This window comes from Oncorhynchus keta, chromosome 28 (genome assembly GCF_023373465.1).
Source record: "Oncorhynchus keta strain PuntledgeMale-10-30-2019 chromosome 28, Oket_V2, whole genome shotgun sequence".
Lineage (NCBI taxonomy): Eukaryota > Metazoa > Chordata > Actinopteri > Salmoniformes > Salmonidae > Oncorhynchus > Oncorhynchus keta.
The window spans coordinates 35091739-35118861 of record NC_068448.1 but is presented as its reverse complement, the minus strand read 5'-3'; the positions used below and the strand labels follow the sequence as shown (position 1 = coordinate 35118861).

Sequence of the window (27123 nt, the reverse complement as noted above, 5' to 3'; positions counted from 1 at the left end):
TGTCTAAACGGTGTGTTCAATAAAGACAGGAAAACGTATAATTGTTTGTGTGTTATTAGTTTAAGCAGATTGTTTGTCTATTGTTGTGAATTAGATGATCAGATCAAATTTTATGACCAATTCATGCAGAAGTCCAGGAAATGCCAAAGGGTTCACATTCTTTTTCTTGCCATTGTAGGAGCACAAGCATTTCGCTACACTCGCAATAACATCTGCTAACCATGTGTATGTGACCAATAACATTTGATTTGAATTGACTACGACAGTAGGGAGGTGTCCTTCTATGACCCCAAAGATATGACACACATCTACACCCTGTTACAATTGATCACTAGCTTTTAGATAAAGCGATTCATACACGGGTTGCGAACACATCTCACTGACAAATTATTCATTTAGAAAAATGTAAATTATATTATCAAATCAAATCAAATCAAATTGTATTTATATAGCCCTTCGTACATCAGCTGATATCTCAAAGTGCTGTACAGAAACCCAGCCTAAAACCCCAAACAGCAAGCAATGCAGGTGTAGAAGCACGGTGGCTAGGAAAAACTCCCCAGAAAGGCCAAAACCTAGGAAGAAACCTAGAGAGGAACCAGGCTATGTGGGGTGGCCAGTCCTCTTCTGGCTGTGCCGGGTGGAGATTATAACAGAACATGGCCAAGATGTTCAAATGTTCATAAATGACCAGCATGGTCGAATAATAACAAGGCAGAACAGTTGAAACTGGAGCAGCAGCACAGTCAGGTGGACTGGGGACAGCAAGGAGTCATCATGTCAGGTCGTCCTGGGGCACGGTCCTTGGGCTCAGGTCCTCCGAGAGAGAGAAAGAAAGAGAGAATTAGAGAGAGCATATGTGGGGTGGCCAGTCCTCTTCTGGCTGTGCCGGGTGGAGATTATAACAGAACATGGCCAAGATGTTCAAATGTTCATAAATGACCAGCATGGTCAAATAATAGTAAGGCAGAACAGTTGAAACTGGAGCAGCAGCATGGCCAGGTGGACTGGGGACAGCAAGGAGTCATCATGTCAGGTAGTCCTGGGGCATGGTCCTAGGGCTCAGGTCAGTTGAAACTGGAGCAGCAGCATGGCCAGGTGGACTGGGGACAGCAAGGAGTCATCATGTCAGGTAGTCCTGGGGCATGGTCCTAGGGCTCAGGTCCTCCGAGAGAGAGAAAGAAAGAAGGAGAGAATTAGAGAACGCACACTTAGATTCACACAGGACACCGAATAGGACAGGAGAAGTACTCCAGATATAACAAACTGACCCTAGCCCCCCGACACAAACTACTGCAGCATAAATACTGGAGGCTGAGACAGGAGGGGTATAATATTATATTATAATCTATTATATTTCATTCTCCATTCTCTGGTATCATGGCTATACATCCACTAATATTCCTTTATACAATTAAGGTTTCAGATTTGTGTTTTTGACTCATATCAAACAATGGCGCTTCTGTTAATGCGCAAATCATTTGACTGCTGGCATCTTGCAGGTTGAGATTATTTTTGGCTGTGCTTTATGAAAAGATCCAAGCTGTTACTAGACTTTGATGTGTGATTTCTTTGTGTTGCTATGAGTGAAATCGAAGGAAATTATATTGACTTGTCAAAAATACATATTGAGTTCAATGACTCGATGGATGTTGACTTGAGCTCCTTTCCAGCCAAGTGTCCTTGACTGCAGATCTGTGGCTGATCGTATGAAACACACTCAGGGACACAATGCCTGTCATTGTGGTCTGTTGTGTGAGTCAGCAAGTTTGAATGCATCACCTACTGACACAATGCAATGTTCCCGATCCTCACTACACTGTAGTGGGCCTATTGACTATAACACGGGTACTAAAACAAGAGTCTGAATGGCTATTTTGTAGAAGTGAGTGATTGAGTGACACACACACACACACACACACACACACACACACACACACACACACACACACACACACACACACACACACACACACACACACACACACACACACACACACACACACACACACACACACACACACACACACACACACACACACACACACACACACAAATACAGTTTGTGTAACAAACACAAGCCTAAATCATGTCTGGGCAGTACGAAGCTGTTGAGGCCCTCTATTTTCCATTCAGAGAGACAAACAGCAGATAAACGAGTTCCCTGGGGAACACAGAGGAGTCGTGTCATGTTGTACTGTACTGTTGTTATGGTTTACGACAAGGTGCTGCGAGTGTGTTGTCAGGATGCGAGGCACGTGCCATTAAACATAGTGATGCACAATGGCATATAATGTATCTCCTGCTTCTCCAGTGTCCTGATAGGAGGAGGAATAGGAGATGGTCTCTTCCTCTGAGTGTTGATTGTACTGAGTTAGAGGCGTGGCACCACAGCACAAGATCATTATCAGCAGAACCTGTTCAAACTGGCTTTTCTCTGAGGAAACAGAGGCACCCTCCAGCTTTACTGAACCAGACAGCTAAATATCAGACCTATTTTTTTCAGTAACGTATTCATGTGTATGTGTTGTGAACCTATGATGCTGCAGATTTTTTCCATATTGTTGTGTGCCTCGTGCTTCATTTGATTCCTCTCTTACCTTCAGTTGATCAATGCGGCTGGAAAGTGCAATCCTCTTAGCCTGGTCCCAGATATGTTTGTCCTTTATAGCATAGTCAACTCCTATGGTTGTTGTCTGGCATGATAACCACCGTATGAGTCGATGAGACAGCACATACACATCTGGGACCAGGCTAGAAACACCTGGTGTCCCTGGTCTAAATCTAAATCAACCATTTCACCAAAAGCCAGGAGACAAGGCGGCCCTCGAGGACCAGAGGTGTACACCACTGGCCCTGTATTCCTAAAGTGTCTCAGAGTAGGGAGTACAAGGATCAGGTTCCCCCTTGGGTTTACTCATTATAATCTAAAAGTCAAAGCTGATCCTAAATCAGCACTCCTACTCTGAGACTCTTTGTGAATATGCGCCTTTATGTTATTCCACTCGCCTTTGTGTGTGGTGGTATGCAGGAGACAACAGAGTAGTGGACAGGCTGGGTCTGCTCAGGGTTTGTTATCTGTTCCTTCATCTCTCTCTCTGCCCTGAGACTCTTCTCCAGGTCCACCTGACAAATCCTGGTAGGACACAACACATGAGATCAAATCAAATCAAATCATAAAATATACAATAGGACACAACGCATCAGCCCTTCACTACATGCTGGCTGGCTGCTTGCTATCTTAATGACCCTAATATAGCTACTACATTACTTTGTACTTATGCCATTTCAAGGTAAATATATATTTTTTGCAAAAATTTCATTATATCGTGGAGAGAAACCATGAGAGAGTTTAAATGTATTGGTTCTTCACATTTGTACACATATGATATTACATTTGAGGATTCCACATTACAAATCCAATGTAACCGATGGGGGTTGGTAACCTCACTCCTCAGCTTTAAATGTCTCCCCCCCCCGCACCTACCTCAGACCTACCTCAATTCATCCCTCACTTTCTCAAGCTCCTCCCCTTTCTGCTCCACGAGTTGTGACATCAGCATTAGCTTCTGAGTGAGAGTGCTCAGTTGGACCCTCTGATCGACGACCAGAGCCTTAAGCTGCTCCAACTGTAGTTTCTGCTGCTCACTGAGCTCCCCTGCAGAATATACACAGTTAAGCATTCACACACACACACACACACACACACACACACACACACACACACACACACACACACACACACACACACACACACACACACACACACACACACACACACACACACACACACACACACACACACACACGCGCACAAAATGTGAGACTGCTATGTTAATGTGATCTGAATGTGATCTGACATGTCCAGGTAACTGCCAAAATAAAGGAAACACCAACATAAAGTGTCTTAATAGAGCGTTGGGCCACCACGAGACAGAACATAATTTGGTCTTTTGTTGACGGTGAAAAATAATGTCTCAGGCGCCGCTCCAGAATCTCCCATAAGTGTTCAATTGGGTTGAGATCTGGTGACTGAGGCAGCCATGGCTTTTGGTTTACATTGTTTTTATGCTCATCAAATCATTCTGTGAACACTTGTGCCCAGTGGATGGGGACATTGTCATTCTATGGGGGCATAGCCACGGTAGCCAATATAATGGCCGGCCCAGCATTTTTATACATGACTCTAAGCATGATGGGATCTTCATTGCTTAATTAACTAAGGAACCACACCTGTGTGTGGAAGCAATTGCTTTCAATATTCTTTGTATCATTGTATCATTATATAATTGACATACTACCATAATATACTGAAGGGATGGATCAACATGTGAGATTGCACCTGTCATGTCTGTTATCCTGGCATTGGCTGCAGCCAGGTCACGACTCAAAGCCACGATGAGGTCACCCTGGCTACATGTTTCCAGCTGAGACTGGGCCAAGTCTGCCCTGGAGAGATGAGAACAAGGAAAACAAGAGGAGTGTATTTTAGTTAACAAACTAGAAATATGGAATGGTTGAACAAAAAGTAAATCTGCACACGTTTCGACCCCAAACTGGGGCTTCGTCAGTAGAATGTTCGACCATGTTTAGCCTGATTAATCCACTTACTCATAATTCCACAGCTTCACTACAGACACATGCACATGCACCAGCACGCACACACACGCAGTCCCTAACCCCTAACCCTAAACTTAACCCGTACCCTAACCCGTAGCCTAACCCTAACCTGAAAACCTAACCCTAGCTCCTAACCCTAACCATAAAACTAACCCTAGTTCCTAACCCTTAACCTAACACTAATTCTAACCTTAACCCTAAACCCCTAGAAATAGCATTTGACCGTGTGGGGACTAACAAAAAGTCCCCAGTTTGTCAAAATGTTGTTAGTTTATTATCCTTGTGGGGACTTCTGGTCCCCACAAGTATAGTTAAACACATCCACACACACACACACACACACACACACACACACACACACACACACACACACACACACACACACACACACACACACACACACACACACACACACACACACACACACACACACACACACACACACACACACACACACACACACACACACACACACACACACACACACACACACACACAGACTGAAACAAGGCATACTATCACCATATTTGAAAGAGACTGGTAATATGACCACCTAAATTAGCTGCAAAAAATAAGTCTGCATGATCATTAATCTAAGATGTAAAAGACACATTCTGCACTGTAGCTGTACTATACAGTGTGTTCAGAAATGGACACCAGGGACTCTCATAGGCTTATCTTTAACTGGAATGCAGTGGCACACATGGGATGGGATAAGAAGACCTCAGATTACATTTAGGAATCAGTGCCTGGGCCTTCAGAAGTAATCCTCCGCTTGGTTTGAGACAAGAGGGTAGTTTCACAGACTGATCCCTATAAGGATCATATATATCAGAGTCATTATATAAGAAAAGCATGAGTCATGACTCACGCATATATTTCTGGCCTCATGAATTATTCATGAGGAAAGCACAGTGTGAGCATGGGGATGTTTGCTGAGTAATGACGTCACTCCTTTGTGCAAGATAGCAAGAAATACCATGGTGTGAATACACAGAGACGGCAGGTGAATAGCCTTACATTAAAACATTTGGAGGTTGCATACATTATGATTTACAATCAAAACTGTTGACGTATTGCATCAAATTTACTATAAAATGTGGTAAGGTCCCTCTAGTTAAATGTCAGTAATAGTCTGTGCCTATTGGGGAATGTTTCCACTATTTAGTCTCATCAATAATGAGGCCATCTAATAAGTTGAAAGAAAATCCCAAAAACCCTCTTTACCTGAGTGAAGTGATATTACCCTCCAGGGCTGCTACCTCTGAGGCCTGTTTAGTCTGTGTCTCCAGGGGACTGGTACTCATCACAGGCCTACTACTCTCCAGATTCCCCTCCAACGCTATGGAGAGTTAGAAGACATTATAAAGGCTCATACATGGTTAAAACAAGTTATAAAGCATTATATCTGCACCCTGTAAATATTTAAGTATCAGATTCTCTGGATCCTTCCTGAAAAATAGACACCAGCTGGTCAGATTCAATGTTCACTTCAGCCCTTCCAGAACCACATGTACAGGATCCCCACAAGGCTCTGTCATCTTGCCGGTGCTATTCACCCTGTACACAGACGACTGTAGGAGCTCGGACCCAGAGATTACGTTCATTAAGCACTTTGATGACACAGTAATAATAGACAGGCAATCCAGAGGGGCGCCTCCAGGCTGAAATCGACAGGTTTTCACTGTAGTGTAACCAGAACTGCATGGACCTCAATGCAACCAAAACCAAAGACCTGGTCATTGACTTTAGAAGAGACCAACCTACCATCCCAGTGCTGGAGGTTAACGGACGCATCATTAAACAAGGGGAAGACTACAAACACATAGGAATCATTATCAACAACGAGCTCTTCTCCAAAAGAAGCACTGAACAAATTCACTCAAAATTTCAACAACGCCTGTTCTTTCTACAGAAATTGAGGAAGTTTAATGTACACCAATCAATCCTCCAAGCATTTTATAACTTCTTTACAGAATCCATCATAGCTTTTAATGTTGTAGGGTGGTTTGGTGCTCTAGGGAACACAAGCCTGAACCCACTGAACAGGGTAATATGAATCAGTGGGAAGGTCATTGGAGCAAGCCAGGACCCCTCAGTGACATTTACAAAAAAAGAGGGAGGAAGAAGGGGGAACAAATAGCTTTTGACCTGACACACACAGGTGTAGAGCTCTCCCAAACAAACTGATTAGATCAACTTCTAGTTTTGCGCCAAAAACGGGGGAGCAACCTCTGTCTGGTGGAGTCCACAAAGCATATTGCATGTAACAAACAGTTACATGACCTACAACATAGTCAAGCAAGTTCATGTTTACGACATTTTCGGACCACTAATCAACTATTGATTTAGAACCACGGAGAGTTACCGAGAGTAGCAAAGAAAACAGGAGCTGCCTTCACTATTCCAGCACCATTTCAATTTCAATATTTCAACATCATCAAATCACCTATGCTTATTCTAGTACAGTGGCAACTGAAAGATACCAAAACAATTTAGTCCAATCAACTTAAACTAAATAGGATGTGGCTGTCGATGGTTCTGATTTCTGTGTGTCTGTGTGCGTGTAAGTAGAACAAACATGTTGACTCACCAATGTCTTCCTCCTCTCTTTCATGTTGACGAAACGGTCTATTTCTCTTTTTTGTTGTCCTAGGCTACCTGGCTAAAAATAGCTTAAACCTCTACGGGATCGGTTCCCCCCCGTGGGACGGTTGAGCTAATGTTGGCTAATGTGATTAGCATGAGGTTGTAGGTAACAAGAACATTTCCCAGGACATAGACATATCTGATATGGGCAGAAAGCTTAACTTCTTGTTAATCTTACTGCACTGTCCAATTTACAGTAGCTATTACAGTGAAATAATACCATGCTATTGTCTGAGGAGAGTTAACATGTATTAATAAACCAATTCAGCACATTTGGGCAGTCTTGATACAACATTTTGAACAGAAATGCAGTGGTTCATTGAATCAGTCTAAAACTGTGCACATACACTGCTGCCATCTAGTGGCCAAAATCTAAATTGTGCCTAACCTGGAATATAACATTTAGGCCTTTCTCTTGCATTTCAAAGATAAAAAAAAATGGGGAAAAAACTCATGTTCTTTGTATTATCTTTTACCAGATCTAATGTGTTATATTCCCCTACATTAATTTCACATTTTCACAAACTTCAAAGTGTTTCCTTTCAAATGGTATCAAGAATATGCATATCCTTGCTTCAGGTCCTGAGCTACAGGCAGTTAAATTTGGGTATGTCATTTTAGGCGAAAATTGAAAAAAAGGATCCGATCCTTCCTTTCATGGGCAACATTAGCCTTCTACTGTACATCTAGCTACATATTGAACATCCATCCTCTCAGGCCAGGGGCACAATGTATGAATTAATGGCTGGATCAGAATCACTCTTATAATCATTGGCCAGTACCCCTATCTCTATCTCCATCCATTTAATTTAGGAAATGGCTATTTTTTTGCTAGCTAGCTAGCCAATGGAGGACAACAACACAACGAGATGCAACAATTCAAGTTGTTCCTGTCAGTGACACATGCTCTCAATGTGATTTGATAGGAGTGAAGCCAAACCAAACTGGCTTCCATTGACACTTTTTTTGGTGTGCCAGGACCCTTTACACTTAAGCTCACTCAGTTTAGCTCAACGCTGATTGGCCAAATGCTCATTGGCTTCCCTTGCATTCAATGCTACGTGCAGCAACAATGTAATGATCTTTTGGACCAGACAGAATCAGATAGATGGTCTACACATACAGTGACAGAGGGTCACTGTTTCGCTCGCTTGGATGCTATCCGGTGAGATACATTAATTGAAGGGAAATTATTAAACACAGAGACAAAAGAGAAATTATTATTAAAAAAAAAATCCTGGTCAAATATTTGGGGAACCCTGGCTTCCCTTGGCATCCATGAATACACACCACACACCACTGTGTGTGACCACTGTGTGTGTCTATGTACCAATTCATCACCACACATGAAGCTCCCTCCCAGGAAATACAAGTTATTTGCATTGCATTTTGAATAGGTAAAGTGTTAATGAGTTTATTTCGCACCCAGTAACACCAAGTGTAACTATGCATTAATTGAGGAAAATATGTGCTTCTAGCATTGCCCGTTAGTGTTGCATTACACGTGACTGTCATCTAGTGACATAAAATGGCACTACCTTGCATTAAGCACACTACTGTGTCCAGTGCTGTTTAATTTAGACTTGTGGGAACTGACCAACAGTGCCTTCAGAAAGTATTCATACCACTTGACTTATTCCACATTATGTTACAGCCTGAATTCAAATTTGATTGAATGTATTATTTTCTCACCCATCTACACACAATAAACCATGATGACAGAGTGAACAAATGTTTTTAGAAATTGCAACAAATTTATTGAAAATGAAATACAGAAATGTACATAAGTATTCACCTCCCTACAATGCTTTGTAGAAGCATGTTTGCTAGTGATTACAGCTGTGAGTCTTTCTGGGTAAGTCTCTAAGAGCTTTGCACACCTGGATTATAAAATATTTGCACCTTATTCTTTGTATATTCAGTGTATATTTGGTCTTGTGTTTAAGGTCATTGTCCTACTGAAGAATTTGCTCTATTACGTTTATTTTTATCCCCCGAAACTCCCTAATCCTTGCCGATGACAAGCATAATCATAACATGATGCAGTCACCACCATGCTTGAAAATATGAAGAGTGGTACTCAGTGATGTGTTGTATTGGATTTGCCCCAAACATAACACTTTGTATTCAGGACATGAAGTTAATTTCTTTTCCACATTTTTTGCAGTTTTACTTTAGTGCTTTCGTGCAAACAGGATGCATGTTTTGGAACATTTTTTAAATTCTGTACAGGCTTCCTTCTTTTCACTCTGTGATTTAGCTAAGAATTGTGGAGTAACAGTTTTCTCCTATCACAGCCATTAAACTCTGTAACTGTTTTAAAGTCACCATTGGCCTCATGGTGAAATCCCTGAGTGGTTTCCTTCCTCTATGGCAACTTAGTTAGGAAGGACGCCTGCATCTTTGTAGTGACTGGGTGTATTGATACACATTCCAAAGTGTAATTAATAACTTCACCATGCTCAAAGGAACAATCAATATCCGCATAATTTTTGTATAATTAAAAAAAAACGTATTTAACCCTATTATTGCACACAGAGTGAGTTCATGTAAATTATAATGTGACTTGTTAAGCACGCTTTTACTCCTGAACTTATTTAGGCTTGCCAAAAAAAGTGGTTAAATACTTATTAGCTTGACATTTTTATTCATTTGTAAACATTTCTAAAAACATAATTCCACTTTGACATTATTGGGTATAGTGTAGGTCAGTGACACAAAATCTCAGCTGTAACACAACAAAATGTGGAAATGTCAAGGGGTGTGAATACTTTCTGAAGGCACTATATATGGATAGGGCTAAATTGAAATGTTTATTTCGGAAGAAATAAGAAAAGCAAATGCATAACCATGGTAGCAATTGAAAGAGAACCGTTTGGAGATTATGGGAAAATTATTAGACCAAAAGGTGAGGACACAACAATTTGAATAACACATGACTGGTGATTTTATGTGCATTTTTACACTTACTACACTTTACGCCGCATTTGTAGATAATGAAATCTGAAAATACTCTGGATACATTCAGTAACACGATACGAGTATTTCTGGAAAATGTGGGGTAGGTGCAACGTAAGACAAAAAAACTACTATGGGTTTGAGTGAGAGGGCTAACTGGCGTCTCCAAGTGCCCACACACCTCTCCAAAGTGTGCACAGTTCCGAAGCAATTTCAATGCACTTTTATGACTCATAGAAGAGTCTGGAATATCAGTACACTGGTAGTTGTTTCATTTGGAACACAACCCTGCCATCACACAATTACTGTTGTTGTTTACACAATCCTAAAACAGACCATTATAAACCTCAGTCTGCCTCAGGTGGGCATCAAGCTTATTCTGTTGTCAACATCCCTAGCTAAATTATAAAATACAATCTTACAGTGCTAGACTTTCACAGGGCAATTCAGAGAAACAGATCTTCATTTTGGTGCGCATAGAAAGGATTCATGTGTGCATTCGTTCGTGTTCAGTGGCACATTTTCTTTACAATACACAATAATAGGCTCATTCTGTTCAGAACAACCCAGGGTATGAGGCCAAGTCATCTTGTAACTGTACATCAAAATATAGTGATCCTAAACATTGACACTGTATCTGACATGAGTTTTATGATATGGAAATGTGAAGTGCATATTTGGACTCACAGGTGTTTGGCTTGCTTGTAAGGACATAAAAACGTATTTATTATAATCCTCAACGTCTCATCTTTCAAAATACAGTCCTCTTAATTTACAGCATTTCCCTCACTCAGACATTTTTTGGTACAAAAGTTGCCCAATTATTTGTTGTTAAAGATGCCCTGTATCCAGACGCCAATTTTTTCCCCCAGGCTTCTAGCGTTCTCCTAGAAGAACAAGACCAACCAGACGGCCAGACAGTCCACTTCTTTGACCCCCCTCACCTCTCAGCTGTCCAATCAGCGCTTCCCTCTCCTCCTCCAGCTCCTGGGCTCTCTGTCTGCTCTGGACACAGCGCTGCTCCAGGGCCACGATGGTGTGTGCGTGCTGCCGCACCTGCTCCCTGTACTCGGCCTCCCAGACCCTGTAGCGCTCCTTCTCCTCCTCCAAGACCTCCTTCACCTTATCCTGCCACTCCTCCTCCCTCCTGCCTGCCTCCTCCAGCCTGGTGCACCACTCGGCCTCCTGGGTCTGTGCCTCCTGCTGCAGTTTAGTCTGGTAAGCGAGAGAAACACGTAGAGAGTCGGTGGATTGTAACGTCTGTTTCCTGGTGGACACTGTGCATGCTAGTTATCAGTTTCAGGTGTTCTCCTTGTAGATGCATCTTTATGTAGCTTTATCACCGGCTATTAACAAAATAAACAGACTGATGGAACCAGCATCCACAGTGTTCTCGAAGGACCTGGACTAGGAGAAATTGGTCAAAACCATCTCAGCACTTAGCCCCCTCACCTGGGCTTGTCTGAGTGCCTCCAACTCCTCCTTTAGCTCCTCCAACTCCTTCTTCCTGGCCTCTTCTTCATGCTGTGCCACAGTCATCTACAATTGAAGTGGATGTCAACAAAGCATTGCTATTGAATCCACTTTCCCAGTCATGTACATGCATTTTTATGTCAGTTGTTAATAGATATGGAGTGTGTGTGTGTGTTTTTGAGTGTGTGTGTGTGTGTGTGTGTGTGTGTGTGTGTGTGTGTGTGTGTGTGTGTGTGTGTGTGTGTGTGTGTGTGTGTGTGTGTGTGTGTGTGTGTGTGTGTGTGTGTGTATAAGTGTGCGTGGGTGCCCGCAAGCATTCATGTGTGTGTGGGAGCCAACCTGCTGTCTCTGCTGCACCAGCTCCTCTCTCAGAAGCTCCTGCAGCTCTCTGGACTTTGCTTCTCTCTCCTGGAGCTCCTCCTGGTCTATCTGCACCCCAGAAAAGACACAGTGACCCTATGACAACTAAACAACCCTATCAGCCACATCATATGTGCAATCTCTCTATACATCACATTAAAACCACTGATGAGAAAATGAGGCCTTAGATAGGAAAACCTACCACTCAAACTCACTGGAAGCTTATTGATAATGAGAGTGATCTTCCATTGGGTTACAAATACATCAATGATTATCCCATTTGTATACTGGTTTTGGGCCTATTTTCAAACAGTCTCATTTACATCTCAGAGTAGGAGTGCTGATATAAGATCAGTTGTGCCTTTTCAGAAGACATGTAAGATTATACATACAGGGATATCCTGATCCCAGAGCTCTGAGATTCTTTGTGTATACAGGGCCTGATGTCTATTCTTACTGAATTGTCTTATTTGATTATCTACTCCAGTTCTGTGTATGTGGCTTACAGAGCAGAACATTCACCAACATTTTTGAGTCAGTGCAGAGCAAAGTGACAGCGCACCAATTCTACCTACCTTCAAACGCTGAAGCTCCACTGTGTAACCCTGATGCTCATTGACCAGGGTTCTGATGCCACTCAGGACTCCTGTGGGGAAACAAAAAGGATATTAGATCATATGGACCCCTTTGTGATTTTAACCCATATATGGACCATAGTATTACTCCAGTCCCCTAGTACCCGTGTGTGTGTGTGTGTGTGTGTGTGTGTGTGTGTGTGTGTGTGTGTGTGTGTGTGTGTGTGTGTGTGTGTGTGTGTGTGTGTGTGTGTGTGTGTGTGTGTGTGTGTGTGTGTGTGTGTGTGTGTGTGTGTGTGTTAGTGCACCCTTTAATAAATATCTCTTAATTTAAGATAGGGAAACGACTTTGGATTATTCCATTACTACAGTGTTTTTCATGCCTTGTCCTGTGACTTTCCAGGAACACTGGAACACTGATTTACCACATAAATACATAATTGACTATGTAAAGAAGTACAAATACAACAGCCAAACAAAATGTAAATAGCTAGATTTAAATCACCTTCAGTGAGATGTGAAGCATCTATCCCAGCTTCCAGTAGTGCCTGGGTGGCACTCTGAAGCAGTGGGAGCTGGGTAGCCATTATGGAGAGGACTGAAGCCTTGACCCAGGCCAGAGCTGGAGACACAATCTCCTCCTGTAGTGAGGTCATGGCCTTTTCCAGTGCATTTGCCGAGCATGCCTCCTGTAATTGACTCTGTGAGTGGACAATAGACATACCAGCTGTATCTTGTTTGGTCAAGTGTGTGTGTGTGTGTGTGTGTGTGTGTGTGTGTGTGTGTGTGTGTGTGTGTGTGTGTGTGTGTGTGTGTGTGTGTGTGTGTGTGTGTGTGTGTGTGTGTGTGTGTGTGTGTGTGTGTGCTATTTAGGATGTTTGGGTGAAAGTATCAAAGCAGCATTTCAATTTGCTAGGGGAACACTTGAGACAGACAAGTTCCTTGACTGTCTGGTTGAGAGTTGATTTGTGTCACATTGTAGGCTATGTGTTGCTATGTGTCATTTGTAAGCCACTTTGGATTTGAGCATATTATAATTCACAGATACACACTGTATGACAGTATATCCAAGTGTAGGACTATTCAAATGTGAGGGAGTGAATACCTGACAGGTCTCCAGCCTACTCTTCAGTCTCTCTGTGTCCTCTGCTGCCCCCTCCTGTTCAGTCATGAGCTCCTTCAGTTGTCCTTCCAGCTCCTCTAATTTACTCATCAGGCTCTCTCTCTCTCCTAGCATCTCTGCCACCTGCTCTAATACCTACAAGGAGCAAAGGTCACAGGCAGTGGTTCAATTATGGATGACCACATTCCTTTGGCTAGCATAGCTTATAGTTTAACACCCCAAGTAAATTGCGGATCTGTTTCCCCAGGTTTTTGGTCATCACAAACCATCATGGCCCAACCCAATGCTTTTCAATGAGAAAAAAATGGAATTGGAATTCCTTGACTGAATTGAAATGTACTCTAACCCTGCAAACCTTCACAATATGTAGCTCTCTGGGACATTTGATATACTTTTATGTTATTAATCAGTCTCTTTTCTATACTGTCAACGAAGAGGTCCCAGTAACCTGCTGGTCTGACAAGGCATCATGGGAAGTGGAGTCAGAGGGTTCAGTGGGTAACATCATCAGCAGCTGGTCACGAAGGTGCTCAATCTGAGACAAAAAAACAGTATTTAATTCCCTCACTTCGCGCCATTTCAGTTTAAGTCAATCATACTCATGATGTCACACTTTCATCTCTATGAGGAAGGATATTTCAATTGATTTGCGTAATTATCTGGAACTATAGTTAGAGAGGCACTAGAATTCTTTGAACTTACCTGTGCCTGCACCAGATCCAGCTCAGCTTTGCTCTTCTTTTGTTGCGTGTGCCTCTCTGCCTCAGACTCCGCGAACATAGAAGCTTGCTCCTGGAGCACACCATCGTAGGAGTCAACCTAGAGCTTTGGAACTACACTGTATTCCAATTTCACAAAAACTATCCCACTAGGTCTAACTACATCATATCCTCCATATCATACATCATATAACTCAAATTTCACACTGACGCATCAACATGCTATACTGAATGTGAAACTCCGAAACTCTAATCTCACGTTAGGATTTGCCTCTGTAAAAGCATCACATTTTTATACACTCTAATAAAAAAGACTTCTAAATAGAACAATAGAGGCTTCTTCTCGAAGATAGAACCCTCAAAATCCTATTTCCACCCACGATGCCGTAATTTTCCTAAACATAAAACCATGACATGAAGTTCTAACCCCAATCTTCTTCTCCAGTCTGTTTTTTAGCAAGTCCCTCTCTGTTGTTTGGAGCTCCAGGAGCCTCTGCTTATCCCTCAAAGCAACCTCCAGCCTCTCAACGCTCTGCAGATAACATGAGAGAATGAAACAGGGAGGCATGCGTTCTTTATCTATTTACGTTGAAGAGTCAAACATGGTCAGAGAAATGGATATCTACCTTCTTCAGTGTCATCAACTCATTCTCATGGTTGAGTAACTCCTCCTGGTGCTTCTTGCTCATTTTGGAGAACTGGGAGACAGAAAGACAAGAGAGAGGAGAGAGAAAAGCTGAAATGAGCTACAAAGGGTAAGTGGTTGATAGGAAAAGTGGTTGACAGGAAACCTTGAGGCAGATGAATGTCTGTGGCTTAAATATGGCAGATAGAACAGCAACACCTGCATAGCTACAGCACAGTATTTCTCAGTTCAAGTAGTTGGGCCTCACAAAAGATTCTGGTTTCGACACTAAATCATCTCTGCAATCATTCTCAAAGGACATGGATATCATTCAGCCATAGTAAAGTCTTCAAATAAAATAATTTTTGTCTATAAAAGTTATTACTTTATTAAAGTCAAAGGAAAATGAAGAATCTGGACAGAAAGAACTGATTATATGACTAGATTCTGAGAAATATACTCAAAAACAATGGAGACCTTGGTGGCAGTAGCCCCCAGTTGGATGTCCTTGTGTCGGATGTCCTGCCGGAGTCTGTCCACCTCAGATGCCAGTTTCAGAGCCTGCTTCTCCCTCGAACTCAGGTCTCTCTGTAAGCTTCTTACCAGACCTAAATGGATACCACTTAGTCAGACTGACACTGAAATCCATGGGCACACAGGCATGCACATGCCACAAGTGCACACACACACACAAACCTGAGGCAGTGCTGCTTTCCTTCTTCAGTCTCTCCATCTGACCTCTTAGGTTGGAAATCTTTAGGTCTCGCTCGGTGACAGAATGCCTAAACACCTCACTGGAGCCCCTCTGCAGCTCTACCATCTTAACAAAGAATAGGTTATAATCAAACAGACAGTCAATATTACAAACTCTCTATACCTCAATGATAACATTGAAGGGAAACTATTTTAGAATGGCACTTTAAGAGACTCCCAGAAACAAAACAAAAATAATGGACATTGTCTGGTGTTTGGGGCGGGTACAGAGTATGAAAATAAACTGCAACAGGAACATTATTTCCTCGAGACAGAGAGAGATTTTTAAAGTGAGAATTCGACAGAAAATGCCACAAATCTCTCTAATTCAGATACCAGGATACCGTCCGTCTGTCTGGGACATGGGCTCAGGGAGAGAGTGGAAAGGTCAGAGAGAAGGACATCACTCAACATGGTCACAGCGATGGGCGCGAGAGCAGGGCCATTGAGATCGAGATTGCAAGCCCGAAAGACTGAAGCTACGGATACCACCTACAAACAGACGAGCGGCCAGACCACCACCAACCCTGACATCTAGACTGAGCTGAAGGATCTGAGAGACATTGTGCACAACATGGGAGCCTTCGTGGGGGAACAGAAAACTGAATTGCAATGCCAAAAAACACAAAGTAGACAACCTAGAGAGAGAAAATGCAGGTAATGTCAGAATATACCCAATAATGATCAATGTGAAAGAAATAATTGATGTAAACTGCACTTCCAAGTTTGTTAAGAGATACCAATAGTAATATGTATATTGATAGTTTAGACTGTTGAATGAACTGATATTCCTGTCCTTTCATGTTATTTCAGGCCAGAGTGACAGCCAGTGAGAGTGGGAACACAGGCAATAAAAAGAGGACATTGATACAATAATACTATATTATTTTTGAACTGACACAACCCTTCAGGTCCCAGTCAAAGTCATCACAACATGAGCGGTTTAACTCAATTAAAGTGTCTGTTACCACAGCGTTGGAGGCCAGACAGCGAGAAGGAGGTGGAAGAACTGAAGAGAGAGAATGCAGGTAAACAGCAGGGTTGGGGTCAGTTAGAAATTTCCTAATTGAATTAAATTCATCCCAACTGAGACATCCCAATTCAAAGAAATTCAACTGAGACATGAAATGTGAAAGTCTCATTCCTTTGACCCACTGGGCACAGACATTTATTTTTAGTCTAGTTTTGATTTACATTTGGTTGAGTTGTCAATTAACGTGAATTCAACGTCAAATCAACAAAACATTTCACCATGTCATTGGATTTATGTTAAAAGTTGGGTAAAAAAATATTAAACTATTTCACGTTGATTGCTTCTTTCAAATCCAGCCAGTTTTCCACATTGATTCAACATCATTACATTGAATTGTTTGGTTGAAAATACAAAGATACAGGTGTCCTTCCTAACTCAGTTGCCAGAGAGGAAAGAAAGAGTTTAATGTATGTGATAGGAGAAAACTGAGGATGGATCCACAACATTGTAGTTTCTCCACAATACTAACCTAATTGACAAAGTGAAAAGAAGGAAGCCTGTTCACAATACAAATATTCTAAAAATATGCATCCTGTTTGCAACAAGGCACTAAAGTAATACTGCCAAATATTTGGCAAAGCAATTCACTTTTGTGCTGAATACAAAGTGTTATGTTTGGGGCAAATACAATACACCATATTACTAATTTCAAGCATAGTGGTGGCTGCATCATGTTATGGGTATGCTAATCGTTAAGGACTGGGGATTTTTTCAGGATAAAAAAGAAACGGAATGGAGCAAGACACAGGCAAAATCCTAAAGGAAAACCTGGTTCAGTCTGCTTTCCACCAGACACTGGAAGATGAATTCACACTTCAGCAGGACAATAACCTAAATCCCAAGGCCAAATCTACATTGGAGTTGCTTACCAAGAAGACAGTGAATGTTCCCGACTGGCCGAGTTACAGTTTTTACTTAAATCTAGTTGGAAATATGTCAAGACCTGAAAATGGTTGTCTTGCAATAATCAACAACCAATTTCACAGAGCTTGAAGAATATTGAAAAGAATAATGAGAAAACATTGCACAATCCAGGTGTGGAATGCTCTTCGAGAGCTGCCATCGGTGCTTCTACAAAGCATTGACTCAGGGGTGTGAAAACTTATGTAAATAAGATATTTCTGTATTTAATTTTTAATACATTTGCAAATATGTCTAAAAACATGCTTTCACTTTTTCATTATGGGGTATTGTTTGTAGATGGGAGAGAAAAAAAATGGATCCATTTTGAATTCAGGCTGTAACACAGCAAAATGTGGAATAAGCCAAGGGGTCTGAATGCTTGCTGAAGGCACTTTACCTGCTCCTTCATCCTTTGGATCTGCTCCCTCTTGTCATTGATGTCCCTCTCCAGACTGAGCAGCCTGTGTTTGATCTCCTGGTCGGTCTGCTGGCTCTGGGTCAGCTGGTGTCTCAGAGCTGACACCTCATCCCTCAGCCCTGCAATCACCCTGTCCTTCCTCTGGGACTCACTCTCAAACACAGCAAGCCTGCTGATCTCGTCTCCTATCCGCAGCAGCCTCTCCTCCTAGCCAGAGCACAGGGAAAAAATATATTTGCTAGTGGGTAACCTGCTCTGGGTGTATGTTCTTAACTTTTTATTTTACATAATGTCTCCACCATAAATAATTTCCTATGACCGATTTGGATGAAGACTTCTACTTTAACAAGTCAGCAGCTCTGGACATTCTGCTTACTCCAGATCAGGCCCTAATCCCCGGGACTCGAAAGAGGAAGCAGCGGCGAAAAAGAGACAGGTATGGTAGCCTCCTGACGGGATTACGTCGAACAAAAAAATATACCACAATTTCCCCTGTTCTTTTGGCGAGAACCAACTGGATGAACTCCATTCGAGACTATCCTATTAACGGGACCTGAAGAACTGTAATATGCTATGTTTCTCTGAGTCTTGGCTGAACAAGGACATACACTCACCGGCCAGTTTATTAGGTACACCCATCAAGTACTTGGTTGGACCCCCCTTTGCCTCCAGAACAGCTTGAATTATTTGGGGTGTGGACGTCAGACACGTTCCACAGGGATTTTGGTCTATGCTGATGCAATGGCCTCATGCAGTTGCTGCAGATTGGACAATGGTACACCACTGCCACCAGTGTAAAGTACTTCAGTAAAAATACTTTAAAGTACTACTTAAGTATCTGTACTTTACTTTAGTATTTATATTTTTGACAACTTTTACTTTTACTCCACTACATTCCAAAATAAAATAATGTACTTTTTACTCCTGACACCCAAAAGTACTCGTTACATTTTGAATGCTTAGCAGGACAAGAAAATTGTCTAATTCACACACTTATCAAGAGAATGTCCCTGGTCATCCCTACTGCCCTTGATCTGGCAGACTTGTAAATTATGTCTGACTGTTGAACTGTGCCCCTGGCTTTTTATTTTTTTTTAAATAAAAAAAATAATCATGCAGTCTGGGTTGCTTAATATAAGGAATTTGAAATATTTTACTTTTACTTTTGATACTTAAGTATATTTTAGTGATTACATTTACTTTTGATACTTAAGTATATTTAAAACAAAATACTTTTAGACTTTTACTCATGTAGTATTTTGCTGGAGGACTTTCACTTTTACTTGAGTAATTTTCTTTTACTCAAGTATGACAATAGGTTACTTTTTCCACCACTGACCGCAACCAGGCAGGATGGGTCCATGGACTCATGCTGCTTATGCCAAATTCTGACTCTGCCATCATTCTTCAAACCAGGCAATGCTTTTCCATTCCTCAATTGTCCAGTGTTGGTGATTGCATGCCCACTGGAGCCATTTGTTTTTAGCTGATATGAGTGGAACCCAATGTGGTTGTCTGCTGCAATAGCCCATCCGTGACAAGAATCGATGAGTTGTGCATTTCGAGAGGCCGTTCGGCACACCACTGCTGTACTGTGCCGTTATTTGTCTGTTTGTGGCCTGCTTGTTGCACGATTCTTGCCATTCTCATTCGATCTCTCTCATCAATCAAATAACATTTAGCTCAGACACCCCACAAGAAATGCCATCAGGGGTCTCTTCACAGTCCCCAAGTCCAAAATGAATTCACAGCAACACAGTTTTATACAGAGCCAATAATCACTTTACCCCTATCTATATGTACATATCTACTTCAATTACCTCGTACCCCAACACATCGACTCGACCCCAGCACAGCGACCTGTATATATAGCCAAGTTGTCGTTACTCATTGTGTATTTATTCCCTGTTATCTTTCTATAATTTTTCCATTTTCCTCTCTGTATTTTACTGATAGTCTACACCTGATGTTTACAAAGCATGTGCATTTCCAGATTGGTATTTCATATAGCGGTTACACAATCACAAGACCACCACAAGACCACCAAAAAGACTACCAATAAGACCACTAAACAAGACAGATGCCCACCTTCTCCTGTAAGAGGTGCTGCATGGTCTGAGAACTTTCAGATACTATTGCTCCGCTTCCTGTGTGTCCAGTCCAACTTCCTGCAAAAACCAAGAGTCTCATGTACAAGTGATGCATTTACACACACCTTCACCTATTGAAACCAATTCAAATGTAAACAGAGGTTTGTTCAATAAGGCATACTGTTCGCAAACCTTAGCTAGTATACAGTAGCTAACATGGCATCAAATGATTAGACCATGTACGTTGTGTACACAGCGAGACACAGTATAATTCAGCCACCTGGTCTTCGTGAGGATGTCCCTTGTTGTTCGGAGGGGATGCTCTGCCCAGTCCGTTTGGTCCCAGCACTGGCTGGTCGAGCCCGGCTAGGGGGATGAGGGGTGACAGATGATTGCCCCCATACCCACGCAACAGGGGCAGAAGTATTGCCAGGTAGGAGAGGGAGCTGGGAGGTGGGGGAGGAGGGAGACTGGGCAAGGGGGGGCTCTTCTATCAGCTGCAGGGAGTTCTGACTGGCTGTCCAGATGCTCTTGGGAGGGCAGGGGAGCTGGAGAGAGATAGAGAGATACATAGAGGCACATACAACACCTCAACACCAATGAGGCCATGCAGCTTAACAACAGATTAACACCACTGACCAAATATTTAGCGAATAGTGATAGGTTCCCTCCTGTTGTGTTCGTTTCATGTTAATTAATTCTGTGTTCCCGGTCCAAAATGACCGCCCCATTATTGCTGATTATAAATCAATAATAATACATATATTATCACCTAATGTTGTGTTGGATCTTTTTATCAACTTAAGTTCTTGTGAACATTACTATTAGCTATTTATGGCCTGTAGGCTTCATTGACCTGAGCTCATACAACTCGATTTTGAGTAAAATAAAGCATAATGTATTGGATTATTTTGACTATAACAAATACTCAGATGAAACATAGTGTTATTTATCACAGACTAATTTGTGTCAAAGTTTAATAAGGACTCTCTCCTTCTTACCAGTGTCACGATCAAATATATGATCAAGAGCCTCACATACAGTAAGTATATCATTTGGCCATTGTGCTGCCACAGAATCAATTGTGAACGAGGCCCCAAAAAAGCTTTATGTACCAGAGTTGCGAGGAAAGTTCTATATATTATTGAAACAATGTTGCGATTGTTAGTGAGAATGCCAACAGGTGCGGTTCCCGTGGGGGTTGCGATGGAAGCCAAGCCTACAGGGGGAGTGAGGTGTGTGTGTGTGTGTGTGTGTGTGTGTGTGTGTGTGTGTGTGTGTGTGTGTGTGTGTGTGTGTGTGTGTGTGTGTGTGTGTGTGTGTGTGTGTGTGTGTGTGTGTGTGTGTGCTCAAACACACATGCATGTGGGGGTCTGGGAGAGGAAGTGTGTCCATCTGATGAACGGGCATGTGCCTGAACTCAATTGTAGTCTCACCCATTAATTTCTAATGACCGGTTATTTTTGACCGGGAACACCACAGGTGTACCAAAGTTAAATAAAATATGCAAAATTGAATGAAAACCATCCAAATGTATTTTGTGTGTTCAGATGCCCTGTGTGGACAAAGTCATGGAACCTTATGACAATCAGATTAAATTAACTACATTTTTCAGAGAGAAAACGTGTAAATTGGTCCAATTCGAACGGAACACAGCAGGAGGGTTAAAGCAAGCAAAGAGTGGATAACTTCTTACTGCTGCATTGGGAGATATCTAGTAGATTAGACAGTATGGCCTACATGCCAGGTCGCAGTTGTAAATGTGAACTTGTTCTCAACTGGCCTACTTGGTTAAATAAAGGTGAAATAAAAACATAAACAAATAAAAATATGCACTACAGACTACATAAATCATACCATAGATGGGCTTTCCACAGCTAGCTGGTAGGTGGAGCCTCCATAGCCAAAGTGCAGTTCATCGCCTGGGGTTAGACGCACGGCTGCATTGTGGATACGACAGTCGTTGACATATGTACCATGGGCAGAGTTCAGGTCACTCAGCACAAAGCATGGCTCTGATTTGCTCCATTCGATCAGGGCGTGATGCTCCTCAACTCCTCCATTCTGTCAATAATGAGCATAAAGAAGTCAATATAATAGTAACTCAGTACAGAAGATCACATTTAAATATTGATAAAGCCATCACAGATATTCCAATACCAAGATAAGGACATCTTTACTGTATTGCTCAGTTCTATATTCTTCAATACAGATTACTATTATTATTATTATTATTACCATCATCTATCTAGTTTTGGCTGATGGGTGTGTGTACCGGTAGCCTATCGTTATATTAAATTATATTATCATTATATTAAAGAAAATAATAGCATTGTTACCATTTTATCTTTTTGAACAGACATACATTTGCAGTTTGAGGATGCAGCATCATGATCTTACCTGTAAACATAAATCGCAATCCCTATGTGTTCCTACTGTAGTGGTTTCGGCCTGGAGTTTAAATACCCACCCCGCTGTTTTCAGGTAACCCCTCATATCCACCTGTAAAGCATTACCAAATAAATCATCTTATCATATATGCACGTAATTGCTCCCTAAAAAAATGACATGAGACGTGTCAGCAACTTCAACTTGCCAATGGCACATTATGCTTGATAAGTTGAGTTCGTTTTAAGATATAATTTGAATGAATGGTACATTAAACATGTTACAATATACATTATTCGCTCATACATTAAAGAGACAAACACGTTTTTGAGGCGTTTTTACAATAAAGTGTAAATGTTTAAATGGAGTCCACCCAAAACAGTTCTATCCAACTTCAGAAAATATATGATTTTTGGGACAACATTTTTACTTTCCTTAAAACGAGGCAGACAATCCGAAATGTATCCAATTCATTCAACAGCAGAGATAAAAAAAATAAAAAAACATTGTAGCCTACAGGTTTGTATATGGAAATCAGCTTGACTTCGGATTGTATATCAGCGCCATGGAAACTATACTAGACTCCGCCCTTGGTGAATTCCGCCCTTGGTGTATTTAACCGTTTGTTGCATCTGACGGGTGACTTCCGGGAATCTTTCGTCCATGGGAAAAAATGATTTGCTGGAAATCATGTGGTTCATACGTCGATAATTTCTGGAGAAATGTATAGTAAAATGGTTGACAAAATCAATATTTGATAAATAAAGTAATACATATTTTATTCAAATACTGTAACATGAATCAAAAATATAAATATTTGCTCAGTATGATTTATAATACATATATAAAAGTGCATACTCTCTGCTGTTATCATCTATGCATAGTCACTTTAATAGCTGCCTACATGTACATATTACCTCAACTAACCGGTGCTCCCGCACATTGACTCCGTACCTGTACCCCCCTGTATATATTTGAGTTTGAGTTTATTTTATTTTAACAGGGACAGTGCACATTTATCAATGTTTCAATAAAAGTGCCGGTTTTAGCCAGCTGGCTAATTTTCAACCGCAGTCCCTGGGCAGGTTATTAAATACAATTACAATATAGACAATTATTGAGCAGTGATCACACGCAGAGCAACACAGGACAAAAAGAAGCAAGACAAAATTCATAAAAGCAAGAAAGTGTTTCCACACCTCACAAGCTACAGACAACAGACAACATGGAAAGCGGAAACACACAGCTAGGGATTATGATCACAAATCCGATTGACCTTTAGCCATATATTCATACATTTAGTGAAAGTGTGATAAGTGATGCAGGTATGCGTGTCTGATGGCAGTGTATTCCAGACATGGGAAGCTCTCACAGAGAAAGCGGATTTACTAAAGGTGCTTTTCCTTAAGGGAACTGTACAGTCACCTCTCATGGCAGACCTTGTGGATCTGCTGCCATATGTTTGGGTTTTCTGTTTAACAAAAGTACTGAGTGGAGGGGGAGCCAGGCCATTTAGGATCTTGAATATAAGAAATGCGTCGGTGTATTACACAAGATTTTCCCAACTCAGGAGCTCATGCTTTCTGAGGATGTAACAGTGATGATGGCTATTGGGCTTCCTATCAAGCACTTTGAGAGCCTGTTTGTAGACAGACTGAATAGGTTTTAATGTTGTACAGCAAGCTTGGGCCCAACTAGTCAAGCAGTATGTTAAGTGGGGGAGTATCATAGATTTGAAGTACAGTTTTGCTACCTCTGTAGTCAAACAATTTTGTATAAATCATAAATTAGCTAGGTTGAACTTGGTTATCTGAATGACCTTTTTCACATGCTTTTTAAAAGAGAGGTTGGAATCAAGTATATAGTCTCGCTAATGTTATTTTACTGCTGCTCTTTAATTACTTGTTACTTTTATTTATTTTTCTTATCCGTATATTTTTTAACTGCATTGTTGGTTAGGGGCTCGTAAGTAAGCATTTCACTGTAAGGTCTACTACACCTGTTCTATTCGGGCATGTGACTAATATTATTTTATTTTATTTTATTTCAGAAAAAAAGACTGTAAGAACACCAGCAAATCAGCTCCAAGTGATTTTGATTTCGAAATCTGTTCCAAAGTAATCCCACGCGAAATAGAGAGATATATGTGATCTTCTAAATATATATTGCCAGATTTGAAATGATTATGTTAAAGTCAAATATTATATCTGTTTGTGGCTTATTGTGGTGAATTTGCTGTCTACAAATAATTTGTAATTATGTTCTGGCCTACTTACCCAATAAAAAAATCTGCCCGCGGCTGAATTTAATTGATGATCCCTGTAATAGTGTAACAAAAGTATACATAATTGCCCAATTGTTTTCTTCAAATAATATGTTATAGAGTTACACTGTTGTGTTATTTTATCATCACCTGTCTGTGCATAAGCACTTATCTCACGACTGCCTAGGTAATCCAAAATCTCTCAGAAGCAACAACAACCAAAATGTGAAATTATTTGGTACATTCAAATAAATTCAAAAAGAGCTGAGCAAAATATATAGCAAAGAAAAATTGCAGTCATGTACAGGGCCTTCAAAAAGTATTCCCACCTCTTGACTTTTCCACATTTTGTTGCCTGAATTTAAAATGGGTTGAATTTAGATTGTTTGGTCACTGGCCTACACACAATACCCCATAATGTCAAAGTGGAATTATGTTTTTCAAAATGTATACAAATTAATAAACAATTAAAATCTGAAATGTCTTGAGTCAATAAGTATTCAAACCCTTTGTTATGGCAAGCCTAAATATGTTCAGGAGTAGCAATGTGCTTAACAAGTCACATAATAAGATGCATGGACTCACTCTGTGTGCAATAATAGTGTTTAACATGTACCTCATACGTACAGATAATCGTAAGATCCTTCACTCGAGCAGTGAATTTCAAACACAGATTCAACCACAAAGACAAGGGTGGTTTTCCAATGCCTCACAAAGAAGGGCACCAATTGGTAGATGGGTAAAAATGAATGTCCCTTTGAGCCTGGTGAAGTTATTAATTACACTTTGAATGGTGTATCAATACACCCAGTCACTACAAAGTTGCAGGCTTCCTTCGTAGACTCAGTTCCCGGGATTTCACTATGAGGCCAATGGTGGGTTTAATAGCTGTGATAGGAGAAAACTGAGGATGGATTAACAACATCGTAGTTACTCCACAATACTAACCTAATTGACAGAGTGAAAAGAAGGAAGCCTGTACAGAATACAAATATTCCAAAACAAGCATCCTGTTTGCAACAAGGCACTAAAGTAATACTGCAAACATTGTGGCAAAGCAATTAACTTTATATCCTGCGTACAAAGTGTTACGTTTGAGGCAAATCCATTACAACACACTACTGGATACCACTCTCCATTATTTTCAAGCAGTATGGTCAGTGGTGTAAAAATACTTGAACAAAATGAATTTTAAATTATTTATACTTTTACTTTTAATACTTAAGTATATTTGAGCAATTACATTTACTTTTGATACTTAAGTATGTTTAAAACCAAATAATTGTAGACTTTTACTCAAGTAGTATTTTACTGGGTGACTTTTCACTTTTACTTGAGTCATTTTCTATTATCATATTTTTACTTGTACTCAAGTATGACAATTGGTTACTTTTCACACCGCTGAGTGTGGTAGCTGCATCATGTTATGCTTGTAATTGTTAAGGACTGGAGAGTTTTTTAGGATAAAAAATAAACGGAATGTAGCTAAGCACAGGCACAATCCTGGAGGAAAACCTGGTTCAGTCTGCTTTCCACCAGACACTGGGAGATTAATTCACACTTCAGGAGGGCAATAACCTAAAACACAAGGCCAAATCTACATTGGAGTTGCGTACCAAGAAGACGGTGAATGCTCCTGACTGGCCGAGTTACAGTTTTGACTCAATACTACCCGCAAATCTATGGCAAGACCTGAAAATGTCTAGCAATGATCAACAACCAATGTGACAGAGCTTGAAGAATATTGACACAAATAATGTGCAAATGTTGCACAATCCAGGTGTGAAAAGCTCTTAGAGACGTACCCAGAAAGACTCACAGCTGTAATCGCTCTTAGAGATTTACCCAGAAAGACTCACAGCTGTAATCGCTCTTAGAGATTTACCCAGAAAGACTCACAGCTGTAATCGCTCTTAGAGATTTACCCAGAAAGACTCACAGCTGTAATCGCTCTTAGAGATTTACCCAGAAAGACTCACAGCTGTAATCGCTCTTAGAGATTTACCCAGAAAGACTCACAGCTGTAATCGCTCTTAGAGATTGACCCAGAAAGACTCACAGCTGTAATCGCTCTTAGAGATTGATCCAGAAAGACTCACAGCTGTAATCGCTCTTAGAGATTGACCCAGAAAGACTCACAGCTGTAATCGCTGCCAAATGTGCTTCTACAAAG

At 41.0% G+C, this 27123-nt stretch overlaps 1 protein-coding gene across 2 annotated transcripts; it reads right to left on the bottom strand.

Annotated features, from left to right (window-relative positions):
• Nucleotides 1-38: 38 nt before the first annotated feature.
• On the bottom strand, nt 39-22811 carry fhad1 (forkhead-associated (FHA) phosphopeptide binding domain 1). Of its 2 annotated transcripts, none has more exons than XM_052482885.1 (21): nt 22700-22811; nt 22157-22363; nt 20580-20847; nt 20298-20377; nt 18189-18416; nt 15799-15922; nt 15580-15710; nt 15104-15175; nt 14905-15009; nt 14461-14550; nt 14207-14293; nt 13741-13893; nt 13141-13336; nt 12636-12706; nt 12040-12129; nt 11680-11766; nt 11172-11442; nt 5848-5962; nt 4343-4449; nt 3499-3658; nt 39-3136 (listed from the first exon to the last, which is right to left on the bottom strand). In XM_052482885.1, the coding sequence occupies exons 1-21, from the start codon at nt 22793-22795 to the stop codon at nt 2992-2994; spliced, it is 2883 nt and encodes a 960-aa protein (XP_052338845.1). In that variant the 5' UTR covers nt 22796-22811; the 3' UTR covers nt 39-2991. The 2 variants fall into 2 exon arrangements, with proteins under 2 accessions (XP_052338845.1, XP_052338846.1); XM_052482886.1 differs by having other exon boundaries at nt 13141-13324.
• Nucleotides 22812-27123: the final 4312 nt, after the last annotated feature.